Source organism: Taudactylus pleione, unplaced genomic scaffold (genome assembly GCF_031769625.1).
Source record: "Taudactylus pleione unplaced genomic scaffold, aTauple2 ptg000345l, whole genome shotgun sequence".
Taxonomy (NCBI): domain Eukaryota; kingdom Metazoa; phylum Chordata; class Amphibia; order Anura; family Myobatrachidae; genus Taudactylus; species Taudactylus pleione.
The window spans coordinates 4,797,725-4,811,605 of NW_028284746.1; the positions used below are offsets into that span (position 1 = coordinate 4,797,725).

Genomic DNA, 13,881 nt, shown 5'->3' on the forward strand with positions numbered 1-13,881 from the left:
CTCCATCTATTCTACGGGAAGCTGGGCGAGCCTGAGAGTACCTGATAATGTGACCACAACCAAGAAGGTAAGAATTATCCCACTGCCCCTCACCCAATACACCATGAGTTTTGAATACCGTAAGGATTATAATCCCAGGTATTTTTGGGACTCAAAAACATCAGGGATCCTGGGACTGGCTTTCCTAATATGTAGGGGCCATATTACAGGTAGTGGTGGGTAACATAGAAGGAATATTCTATCTAAGGTACTTATTAGTTTCATACTAACATACCACTGGTGGCTATTCACAATGATTGCCGCATCCTTTCTCTACCAACCATCTTAAACTTTTATACTACACGGAAGGGTATAAATGGTTACATATACCAGGTGCCAGAGTACCTAAAACATATTATTGTTACTTTTTTTACCTACAGTACGGCGTCAAAATGGTGACATGTTGCAATTTACAAATAAACAACAATAATTATAGTAATAGGCTGAATATGAGTCTAGCCCACAAAGTGGCTGCATTCACTGTATGTAAGCAGGGGGATATACTTTTGTTATAATGGGGACATTTTAGGCAAACAGCCCACATTTAGTGGAACAACTATAAACAATTTTCTTTAAACCTAGAATATGAATTCAGCTGGTACCTGTATTTGATTTAACAAGAGTATTGTGTCAACTCTATAAGCAGGAGTCCAAACAGTTGTCAGTAAGGTATACTTAAGATACTTACTAAAATATACTCTTTCCCTTATACTCTTTCATGTGCACAAATATGCACATGATCTTTTATATTTAGAGGTAAAAATGATGACAAATCTCATCTTACAATAAATCCAGAAAATAACATATTGCTCCAATTGGGGAACCTATAGAAAAGGTTTAGAAGTATAAAACTACAGTATGCACCAGACCCAATAAAGACATACTTAAATAGGAAAAAGAAAAACAGATATGGGAATCTAATACAGGTTACATACCAGTTTCTTTAATGAGTAGAGCATTTAAGTCTTCTAGTGGAGTTGGACCTGAAATAAAGAAGACAAATCAGTATATAAATATAAGCCTCTCTTTTCTAAGTTAGTTTGGATGACATTTAAAGTGGGTTAGATCACATCACAAATCGTCATGCTCCACATTTATAAAATTGTATATATCTCTAGAGATGCTAAACAAGTGCATTTTAGATAAGTGGCTACAACTAATCAAATCATCATAAAATAAATATCCCTTTAAACCGCATTCTTTTAGTGGCACTGTTCATAAATTTGTCAAACTAAATAAAGAATTTAAAGTGCTGAGTAATTTGAGATCCACTGATTTGGTCAGCTGATTGCAGGACTGTCTATGCAGGAAGAATGAATCTTCTGCAATCATCTGTCAGATTCTACTCTCACTATACATTCGCCCAAACTCTGTGTGACTGATCATTTCTGTGAGCATGTCAAAGAGAGATTAGCTGCACAGCTAATCTCTCTTTGACATGCTCACAGAAATGATCAGTCACACAGAGTTTGGGCGAATGCTTTACAGTACAGTTCCCTTCAAAGTAAAACATTTATTTTATTATGTACCGCTTAAGGACGTCATGTCTGCTGGTTAAAGGCAAACAAAATTGTAAATTATCAATCACAACTTTAGATCCTAAACATGTGTTATCAATAATATCCTGAAACTTACATATATCTGTGAATATTACATAACGCACGTTACATTTAGTTATTAATCCAGATAGCAGGATAGCGTAACATCTAATGTAACCATTAAGTATACAAAGCCACCAAGCGGTAAGCTATACAGATGTGTCCACATACAGTATTGCTGCATTTGCTCCAAATATCCCCTCTCTCCGCGCATCAGATCCTGTTCAACTTTTCTGGTGCCGAGCGCCTTCTTTTTTCGCCTCTTTTCCGCTTGAATGTGTGTCTGTCACTACGCGATGTGACAAAACTACTTTACCAGGCTACAATTATTACTTTGCTATGCGACACAGTGTGCGACGCAGTCTGAATCTATATATGAAGTGCTAAGATGCAGCGGCTTTTTTCACGTCAAGTTCCGTTGTACAGATTCAGACTCATGACCTCATTCAGAGTCTCACGCTAGCGCTGTGCGCTCGCAAGCGGCCCGATGGTTTGCGTATGCGCACGCTTCGTTCTGCGCGTACACGAACTACTCTGTGCAATCGCAGGCAGCTCACTTGCTCAGCAAAGACAGCCCAGTGAAATGAGTGACAGGAGAGGCCATATGTGGGTGGTAACAGGGGCAGGACACTAATAATGGGGGAGTGGAGGTGCAAACGCAGGCGTGCCTGAGTGTTTCAACGCTGTTTTAGAGGAGTGCATAATTAACACGCAGCGTCATAGTACACGTCACATGCCTGTTTTTTACACTGAAGTCCTCGCAGTGCTTGCGGTACGGTAAGGCAACCACAAGCGCTGCGATCGCTTCCGATTGTCCTTGATGTACCAATGTTTTAATACACTTCCAGGAGATGACGTGTGCTGGTGGGCGGCTCTGCCTGTGCGATTGGGCGTACGCTGGCCCCTCACTAAGACATGGTGGGCGTGCTTATGCCTTGGCGAGCGATCGTTTCCCGTGGCTTCACTGACAAATTTGCATACGCTGGGGGCAAGCGATCGCATCTAGCGAGAGACTCTGAATGAGGTCCCCAGTCGCACACAGATATACAAGTGCAGCATTTCAAACGAATCAGTGCAGTCTCATGAAGCAGGTTTGGTCACATCGTGTTGTGACTAAGACGCACATTCGAGCAAATAAAACGTTACACCACTCGGCGCAGCTCACTTGCCGCGTGGTGTATTGAGGTTAGGTGTATAAGGACACATCTGTATAAAGGCATATGGCCACAAGCAGACTGCTTCTATGCACATCTCCGAGATGACTACTAATACCTGTAATAATGAGTGTTTTATACCTTAGATACAATAAACAAATGACTACGAAATTCTGTGACATTGGAACACACTATTTATACAGATATTATTATATTCATTACCAGAAATGGATGCTAATAAACTGTATAGAGATTACTACACAAATCATCCATGCATAGTAAAACCGTTAGAGGCGTAATTGTTAAACAAGCTAGCAGTCTCATGGGACGCCATCACTAGTGTTCCCTGTGATAACAGACTTTTGTTGCTTATAAAAAGAATAAACAAACTTTGGCTCCAATCAGCTAATAGCCACAATGTAACTTGTCTGTGATTAGCAGAAGGTGCCTGACACCGTCATGCACATGGACAGGTGAGCAGACAACAAGTTCCAATCTTTCATGTCCTGTCAATGAGAACAGACACTTACCTTGGAGGGTATGAACCATGTCTAAGAGCACAGGTGTGAGAGTCTGGCTGTACTCATGGAATATGTCAATGAACAGCACTTCAGAACAGGGCTGGTAAAGAAACACAGAAAGATATAAGTAGAATATACTCAGCTTGCTAGGATTATAAAATAGTAATAATGCATTTATGGAGATTGGTATTTTTTGTCGACAGTTATGTCGCGTGTAGAATGGCAACATTATTAAAGCATTTTTACCGTGACTGTCATTAGAACTGTAAACATGATGGAAAATCTTTATATAACATTACTTGTGTGTTGACCATTTAACTACCTCCCTTGTTTAGGAAGATATAATGTACTATGCATCCTACCACTCAGTCCACAGTGTTATGCTGCTTCCACCACTGACTTACATGCGGCTATACGTACAAAGAGAGCGCTTAGGAAGTACACCGGCACACAGCTGCAAATACAACTTAATGTGTAACTAGACAATTAAGGCATGTGCCTATGGGGGACAACAGAATAAAGGTGCATTAGCCACACTAATCTCACCTACACAATTAGTACCTGCATTCATTTAGACCAGTGGTTGTAAAACTTGGCCCCAAACAGTACGTTTTTCAGGTCACCTGTGGAGCTTTAAAATGTAATTGTAATACTCCTATGCACCGGTTAGGTGCCCTGAAAATTGTTAACAAGTTTGAGAACCACCGATTTAAGGGGCCTATACACTATCAACAGATTGTCGCGTTCCTGAGATCCGGAGATGCCGGGTTGCAGGATCGGTGAAATCCGACATGTTCAATTTCACAGATTTGCTAATCGCGTTCAAAATATGATCGTAATTTGCAAATCGGTGAAATTTGACATGCAGAATTTCACCGATCCTACGACGGATGGCGGAACATTAGTGGGCACCGGTCTGCATTTCCGACCAGCGGATCGGAAACACCCATCCGATTGCAGGATCGCACAAGCTGTCAGTAGGTGTATGGGGGCCTTTAGTAATACTGAATCTGCCCCCTCACTCTCAATTGCGTGCTAAATAGAAGGGAGGAGGCTGAATGAAAAATGCAAATAATTAAACGATAAAAAGGGGCTTGCTGCCAGACTGTAAGGCATGCAGGAAATTGCTGTGCCTATGCCCAGCAAGCAGATATATGCATATGCACCTATGCAGACTTGATGAAAGCACACGTATGTGCCTAGAGAGGTGGAAAGCGAGGGAAGGGGCATTCTAATACAGCAATTGTGATCAGACACAGACCGGGAGACAGACGCATATATGACTGAGAAAGCTGCATTGTTTGCAGGTGGAGATACTAGATGATGATGGTCGCCAGCATTAGAGAACCATTTATGATTAATTGTCCACAAATGAACTGCTGTTAGGCGCTTTCTCCTTTGCTCGTGCATAGACTATGCTTTTGCGTGTGTATCTTACCCATTTTGCTTTTATTAGTAAGCGGTGGAACCTTGCTTCTGCTGTATTAGAGCAGCTAATGACATTTTATTGATGCCTAATAATTCCAATTTTCCAAGCACAAAAATAAAAAGAAATTAAAAACATGAGCGTGTAACATGTGCAAGACATAAACTGGGCACCTATGCCACTGATGCCCTGGTAGTTAGATTTTAAAAAGAGGCATATTATTTTGCTGAATGGCAACAATGGTCTTCCGTTACTAGTCATTAATGCTGCCCATCCACTAGGCGATTAAACCTAGCCACTGAGTGATAACGACCGTCGTTATCACTCAATCACTTAGTAATCGCCCGCTAATCGTGCAGTTTAATGTCTAATACCACCAGCGATGCGCGTGCATGCTGGTCATATTGGAAATCTATCATCGGGCAAACAAGCTGGTTAACCTGATGATAACGTCATGTTCAGCATGTTGCCAGATTATTGATGAGCCTGCAGTGAACGACTGCCCATTCAGTGTAGGCTTTTATCACAGACATGCCGTTTCTATGTTGTGCAGTGGATGGGCAGCATAAGGCATTCTGAGGCCCCTGTAGTGTGTCTTAAACAAAAAAACGGACGATGGTAATAATAAATAATAATACCAACAACAAAAACAGCGAGACTTGAAAGATAGCTTAGTGCCTCTGTGCCTTCAGTGATGCTTTCTAAGAGACAGCAGCAGCTTTTAGGCCTTTGATTTGTAATTTTTGGTATAGGATATAAAGTAAAAGTGATTTGTAAACTGTAAATTCTGCAGAACCTTCCTAAGCGGAGGTCAGCATTCCGATCAACCCGTTCCCGACTGTGACACTATTCATCAATGCTCTCCTCACGTCTGCAATGGCGGCAGTTATGAGGGCATGACTGGACCACAATAGACTTGGAGGATCTTTTGCTGGGTAAGAATCACTAGATCCAGGTATGTAATATTGTTGGATTATCCGAATGTGAAAATTAAGATGTCAATGTTAAATCCTGAGCATTTACCTGGACATGGCGGGTACAAATAAGCTTTGCTAAAAATAAGAGTATTCAAAGATATAATGGGTAATTTTTCCTCATTGTCAAATGTGATTTATTAAATTAATCAGCCTCTCTTTATGCTGTCATTTGAAAGAAACTGCAGCTTTATCAAATCTTTTTTTGGCATTACCCAGGGCTACCATGGATACCATTATCTGCTGAAGTTATAACATTTATGTTATTTAAAATTAGGACTGTAAAAGTACATTGTACATACCAAATGTATTGCAAGTAAGAAATATGCAGCCAGTATTAGTATAGGTTCAACAGTTCTCTATTTAATATACAACAAAAAAATATTTGCATTACTTAAAGCTGTAACAAGGATTATCTGACAATATTTTATTACAAGAAACACACATTTGCCAGGAACAAGTAATAACATTTAATCAATGACACTTCATATTCATCTTCAAGGAAAAAAATTGCTTGCCATGTCTTTTATTTTTTTTAATGCTGTATACAAGTAGAATAACAAAGCGAAGGACTGATTATAACCTTCATAATAAAACGCAGAATGTATTATAGAGAAATTTTAATGTGTAATAAAAAAATGTAAATGAATTTCTAAAAGTGAAAAACAAGTATATGAAACAGTCTGAATCATACACAACATGTATAATGAAGATACAGTAAAAATATAATGTAACAAGTTGTCATAAAAATACAATAAAATAGTCAAACCACTTTTGTTTTTTACGTTTTGTTGCTTACTGTAAAACATACATTATAACAACATAGAGAAGGAAATAGGGGTAGGGAAAATAAACAAAAAAGGGGGAGAGGTGTGAGACTAGGAAATCACTACTGCAAATTGTGACAAAAAAAACCCCTAAACTGCAAGAAATCCGAATCCTGCGGTACGTTCAACAAATTAGACTATATCAGAGGTTCCCAAACTCGGTCCTCACGCACCCTAGCAGTCCAGGTTTTAAGGATATCCATGCTTGACCACAGGTGACTTAATATCTCAGTCAATTTGATTTTACCACCTGTGCTCAAACATGGATCTCTCTGAAACCTGAACTGTTGGGGAGCCTTGAGGACCGCGTTTGGGAACCTCTGGACTATGGGCCTCATTTATCACTGAGTTTTATCATTCGCAACCAGTGATAAAACTCGTTGCGTATGATAACGGTGCTCCGGCCAATCAGTTCCCAACTGTCATCTGTTTACAAAATGACAGTTGGGAGCTGATTGGCTGGAGCACCATTTATCGAATGATAAAACGCATTGATAAATGAGGCCCTATATGTTAACAGGGGGTTGTCTTTGAAAATAAAGGTACCAGGAATCCCAGATATCGTGACATTTACACAGGAGGCACACAATGCTCTGGTCCTGGAATTCCCTGGTAATTTATGATTGGTGGCGGCTCCAGAGGTGGGGCTGCAGTACAGTCCTAAATTCAAATAGGGGAGTCACACCAACTGCCAGTGAGTCCCGGCCAGTGATGTTTGGCAGTGTGTGAAATGGCAGTTGGTGCGGCTCCTCTATTTGAATTTTGAACTGCGCTGCAGCCCCGCCTCTTACCAGGGAAGTCCAGGACCAGAGCATTGTGTCCCTCCTGGAGAGGGTCGTGTTGGGAGGTATGCATTTATCCACTGAGTCATGAAGCAGGGCAGTAATGTACTCCATTGAAGTGGCATGCCATATTTTATTAATTAGTACTTGGGGCAATTGGGTGTTTCCAATGCGCTGCAATTAAATGTTTGGCTGCATTGAATATATGGCTATACAGTTTATTCGAGGGCTTAGAAACCCCTTTCATTGGTTTACATAACAGAATATGTAGGGGGTGTTTAGGAGGAGATAGACTGAGCACCTTGCTAATTAGAGAAAGGACTTCATTCAAATAGGGTATTACTGAAGGGCAGTTCCACCAGATGTGTATAAATGTGCCCTAGTGTCCACACTGTCTTCAAAAAAGATCTGAGGGGGTTGGAAAAACAAGAGATATGGTAAGAACTTACCTTTGTTACCTCTGTTTCTACGAAGTCCATAGGGCTGACCTTGGGGATATAGCTGGATCTGGATCCACGGGCACCACGCAGTTAAAGCTTTGCTGCTCCCAGGATGCACTTGGGTCCATCCTCCTCTATACCCCGCCCCCGAGCCACAGCACCTCATTTGGTAAGCAGCCAAGGCCGGAGGAGGAGACTAAACAGAGAGAAGGAAGACTGGAACACACAAGAAACCATACTCACAGAAACGGGAGACGGAAAACCGGTGACCAGCCACACAGCCCATATGAAGCCAGGAGCGTCAGGGTGGGTGCCTTGTGGACCCTATGGACTTCGTAGAAACAGAGATAACAAAGGTAAGTTCTTACCATATCTCTTGTTTTCTACTTCAGGGTCCATAGGGGGTCCACAGGGTTGACCTTGGGGATGTCCCAAAGCAGTTCAACTAAGGGCGGGGACACTCCTGTGCTGAAAGGAGAACCCGGGGCCCAAAGGATGCATCCTAAGAGATGAAGGTGTCAAATGCATAAAACCTCAAAAACGTCTGAATTGAAGACCAAGTGGCCGCCTTACACAGCTGAACAGCAGAGGCGCCACGTTTAGCAGCCCAAGAGGGACCCACAGAACGAGTGGAATGTGCCTTAACAGAGGCCGGCACAGGTAAACCCTCCTGTGCATAAGCCTCACAAATAACGGAACAAAGCCAACAGGCTAACGTTTGTTTGTTGGCAGGCCAACCCCTCTTGTGAAAACCAAAGAGGACAAACAATGAATCAGACTTTCTAACAGAAGCAGATCGGTCCACATAGATTCTAAGCGCCCGGACTACATCTAAGGAAGCCTCACCAGCTGAAAGATCAGGTGACTGAAAAGCTGGCACAACAAGTTCCTGATTGATGTGGAACTTCGAAACCACTTTAGACAAAAACTCAGGACGAGTGCGGAGCACCGCTCTGTCCTGGTGAAAAATCAGAAAAGGAGGGCGACAGGAAAGCGCCCCCAATTCTGACAGAAGCAATTGCCAGGAGAAAAACGGTCTTAAACGTCAACCACTTGAGTTCCACTGACTCAAGAGGCTCAAAAGGAGGACCCTGCAGGACCCGTAGCACCACCGCCAAATCTCAAGGAGCCACAGGAGGCACGAAGGGAGGCTGGATTCGGAGAACACCTTGGAAAAAGGTGTGAACATCTGGCAGTGTAGCAATCCATCGTTGGAACCACACGGACAAAGCGGACACATGAACCTTCAGAGAGGCAAGGCGTAAGCCGAGGTCCAAACCTGATTGAAGAAATTCCGAGATTCTAGAAACTCAGAACACCTGAGGATCATAGCTTCTGGACTCACACCACTGAAAGTAAGTGCGCCACACCCTGTGGTAAATCCGTGCGGAAGCAGTCTTGCGTGCCCTGAGCATGGTACCAATAACCGAACTCGAGAAGCCCCGAGACCTCAAGACGGCTGTCTCAAGAGCCACGCCGTCAAAGACAGCCGACCCAGATCCGGGTAAAGGCAGGGCCACTGAGACAATAGGTCCTGACGCTGAGGAAGAAGGTACGGAGCGTCGAAGGAGAGGCTGCTCAGATCGGAGTACCAAGGACGTCTGGGCCACGCCGGAGCCACCAGTACGAGCGTGCCGCCGTCCTGCTTGAATTTCCGCAGGACCTGAGGAAGCAGGGATATCGGAGGAAACCGATACGCCAGGTGAAACGTCTATTTCACCGACAGCGCGTCTACCAGACATGCGCCTGTGTCTCTTGTCCTTGACCCGTAAACGGGCAACTTGTAATTGTGACGGGAGGCCATCAATTCCAGCTCCGGCAGCCCCCATATGTCCACGAGTAGCTGAAACACCTCTGGGTGAAGCGACCATTCCCTGGGATGCACGTCGTGACGGCTGAGGAAGTCCACCTCCCAATTGAGGTCTCCGGGGATGAAGACCGCCGAGATCGCCGGAATGTGGCACTCCGCACAAGCAAGGATGCGAGACACCTCCGACATCGCAGCCCGACTGCGAATTCCTCCTTGGTGGTTGATATATGCCACTATGGTGGTGTTGTCGGACTGCACCTGAACCGCCCTTCTGTGAAGAGTGGGGCCAGACGACTGCAGGGCCCTGTATACCGCCCGCAGTTCCAGGATGTTGATGGGGAGAAGTGCTTCTTCCGCAGACCAACGACCCTGAAGTGACAATGAGCCGGTCACTGCCTCCGCAACCCCGGAGACTGGCATCCGTAGTGAGCAGGACCCAGTCCGGGATCCAAAAGACTGCCAAACCTCCGGGGAGAACACCATCATCTGAGAGAAGGATCTGGTGAGGTAACCCGTTCCATTCCGTTAGAATCAGCCCCTGCAGGGGCCGTGAATGGAACTGGGCAAATACTACCATGTCGAATGTCGACACCATGGACCCCAGAACTCTCATAGCCGAATGGACCGACAGGCGGCAACTGTGTATCCGCAGCTGTAGGGAGGAGACCTTCTCCGGAGTCAGGAAGATCCTTTGCTGACGAGAATCCAGCAGGGCTCCCAAATGAACCATCCGCTGTGATGGAATCAGGGAGGACTTTCTCCAATTTATCAACCACAAGTGCGCTTGCAGGCAAGCAATGGTCAGGTGGAGATGTTGAAGCAGAGCTCGCCAGCAACAGGAGGTCGTCCAGATACGGCAGCAGCCGTACATTCTGGTTCCGAAGATGTGCGGCCATGACTGCCATAACCTTTGTGAATACCCTCGGTGCCGTGGAGAGGCCAAAGGGTAGCGCCCGGAACTAATAATGATGCTGTAGGATAGCAAACCTCAGATACCACTGGTGCGAAGGTGCTATCGGAACATGGAGGTAGGCGTCCTGGATATCCAGGGACACCATGTAATCCCCAGGTTCCATCGCCAGAATGATGGAACGTAATGTTTCCATCCTGAATTTGGGAACTCTGAGGAATTTGTTCAGAGACTTCAAATTGAGGATAGGGCGATGAGAACCATTGGGTTTCTGCACCAGAAACAGAGTAGAATAGTACCCCGTCCCTCGTTGTGATTGAGGAATGGGAACAATGACCCCTGCTTTCAGCAAGGACGCTATAGCCTCCTGAATCTGTAAAGCCTTGGTTTTGTCCTGAGAAGGACTCGTGAAGAAAAACTGGTGGGGCGGTCTGTGCCGAAAAGACAGGGCGTACCCCTGGGATACCACTTCTCGAACCCAGGCATCCCTGGTGGTATTGTGCCAGCACTGGGCAAATTGAAGAAGTCGGCCTCCCACTCTGGGGTCCCCCAGAGGGAGGCCAGTCCCATCAGGCAGAAGGTTTATCTTCCTGCTTGGAAGAAGGGCGCCTGGCACTCCAGGCCTGCTTCTTGGGCTTAGAGGCGGTCTTGGTCGCCTCGGGAAGGACTGACCCTTGGCCTTGCCCTGAACCCGAAAGGACCGAAAGGCAGAGCTCCGTTTTTGGCAGGTGCTGAAGCCGAAGGGAGGAAGGCTGATTTAGACTTAGCCACAGTATCCACTATTTTGTCCAAGTCTGGACCAAAAAGCAACTCTCCATTAAAAGGTAAAGCCTCCAGCCCCTTTTTGGAGTCTGCGTCAGCTCTCCAGGACCAAGGCCACAAGGACCGACGCGCCGACACAGCTGCAGCCGACACCCTAGAGGTCGGCAGGCTTGCATCCAACGATGCTTCCCCAATGTAGGAAGCCGCATCCCTCATTTGTCCAATCAACGCTCTCTGGATATCCGGAGCATCATCCGGAAAGGTATCCTCCAAAGCGTTGGCCCAACTTTCGATGGCCTTAGCCACCCAAGAGATGGCCATGGACAGACGGGCCACAGCCCCAGAGAGAGAGTATATAGACTTTAAACAAGTCTCCACTTTCCTGTCCGTGGAATCCTTCAGGGAGGAGATAAGACGGTAAAGGCAACGTAGCGCTTTTAATTAAACGGGTGATATGGGATTCCACCGCAGGCGGAGTTTCCCATTTCCTGCAATGAGCCTCAGGAAAAGGATAGTTGGATGCCAACCGTTTCTGCGGTTGGAATCTCTTGCTGGGCAACTGCCAGGCCCCTGCCATATGATCCGTCAACTGGTCGGACAGGGGAAAAACAGACGAAGCTACCTTGGCCTTTTTAAAATTAGGGTACTTAGACCTGGGAACCGGCGCATCCTCCTCTATATGAAGGATGGTCCGCACCGCCCTAACTAATGCCGGCACATTAATGGAGGAATTAGTCTCCACCTCCTGGGCCCCAGCATCCGAGTCAGAGTCCTCATGGATCTCTCCGTCATCTTAAGACACGTCCGTGTCCGTGAACTGCGCAACCAGTGAAGCCGGAACGGGTAGCTTGGACGCCTTTGGGGGCAAATCACTGTGTAACATCGACTGAAAAGCTGATGACGAGGCCACCAGGCTACCAGAGGACATCCACCCAGGGAGGGGGTACCGTCTGAGGATACCCCTGAAAGGGTACCATTGACTGCTGCGTCACCGTGGGAGACTGCACGTATACAGGCAATCCTGCATAAGGACCCACTGTCTGAGACCCGGGAGGAGACTGCACCAGATGCGTAACACCCGGGGAACGAGGGATGATAGGCTGGGGCAATGCCCTAGAAGGGACCGCAAGCCGGTCCGCGTTCAACGCCAACACTTGTGTAAACATCTCCCAAGGAGGATCCTGCGCCACCGGGGGTTTAGAGGGTCCAGGTACCAGCTGGCACCGCCCGCACAGACCGTCCTGAGACAAATCCACCCCATCAACCCCTGCCGAACAGCGCCGGCAGGAAAACACCACAGGAGCGCTCATTCTCCTCATCAGACATGACACAATAACTTTTGCAATAAAAGTGTTTCACCGAAAAGAGGTGAGGCGTATAACACCCACGCACTCCCACGTATGCAACACAAACAGCCCACAATATGGTACTGTGTAGCACACCCCTGTATGTGACGGACCTCACAAATACGTAGATCTATATAAGTGAGGTACACAGAAAGAACACCCCTCCCCCACGCACCTGTGGGCCGTAGGAGAAGGAAAGGGATAGGTATAAGCTGACAGTAAGTAGAAATAAGCACAGACAGCAGCACTAGCAAAAGTCACATACCATGCAGAGAAGTTATACTCACTGCACCTTTCACTACAATCAACCTCCCAGATTCAGTGTCTGGGAGGGCTATAGCTCTGCGAACACTGTCCTTTGCAGGGGAGAGGTACGCAGGGGGACCGGTCCACACATCGCCTGGGAGATCTGCATTAGCCACAAGAAGATGGCCGCCGAAGAGCTCTGAGGAGTGGCCGTTGCAGGAACAGCCCAGCGATGCCAGCACGCATGAGAGAAGGCGCGCTGGGCTGAGGGGAGGAGCCACTAAACCAGGAAAGGCTGCCTCCCCTGGCTAGCGATTAACCCCAGGGACGCTAGTTCCCCAGAGACCGGCGGCTGAAGACTGCCTTTTCCCCCGCGCACAGCGCAAAGCGCTGCACACGGCTTACCTGGCCTTGTGCGTCCGGCAGCAGTCAGTGGGAGGTCCCGGAGCCACACTAGTACTGACTCCGGGGTCCCGCTGTGATCCCCAGATCAGTACTGGCGTCGCAGCGCCAGCGGGGCTGTTGGAGCGGCAGCGTGGACGTCCAGATGGACAGACTGATGCTGCCGCTCTGAAGATAGTAAAAAATAAATAAATAAGATCTTCTTTAAAAAAATAAAGCTTAGGGGCTGCTTATGCAGCCCCACTGCCCAGGGTGACCCGACTCCGGCCCGGCACCAACTAAAACTGTGTAGCTGTGGCTCAGGGGTGGGGTATAGAGGAGGACGGAACCAAGTGCATCCTGGGAGCAGCAAAGCTTTAACTGCGTGGTGCCCGTGGATCCAGATCCAGCTATACCCCAAAGGTCAACCCTGTGGAACCCCTATGGACCCTGAAGTAGAAAATATGGTGTAATTTTTCAGGGACCATATACAAACGTGTGTAAATTTTTTAAGAGTAATGTTGGTGTTGAAAGACGCCTTGGACACCCACTGCCTAATATTTGACCATTCCTCCTCTTCAAGGGTAATCCCCAAATCCTGCTCCCAAACCTCTTCAAAGGGTTCTTTTAAATCAGTAGATTGAATGGCCAAAAGGGATAGAAGA

The 13,881-nt window shown here is 46.4% G+C and overlaps 1 protein-coding gene across 2 annotated transcripts in view; it reads right to left on the bottom strand.

The window, feature by feature from the left end:
- Window positions 1–13,881, bottom strand: part of IPO11 (importin 11) — a 553,468-nt gene that overhangs the window by 363,737 nt on the left and 175,850 nt on the right. For both annotated transcript variants that reach the window (XM_088444066.1, XM_088444065.1), the window contains exons 12-13: window positions 3,322–3,412; window positions 975–1,022 (exon numbers count right to left, since the gene is read on the bottom strand). In XM_088444066.1, the coding sequence (XP_088300192.1) occupies window positions 975–1,022; window positions 3,322–3,412 (139 nt within the window). The remainder of the gene's footprint in view (window positions 1–974; window positions 1,023–3,321; window positions 3,413–13,881) is intronic.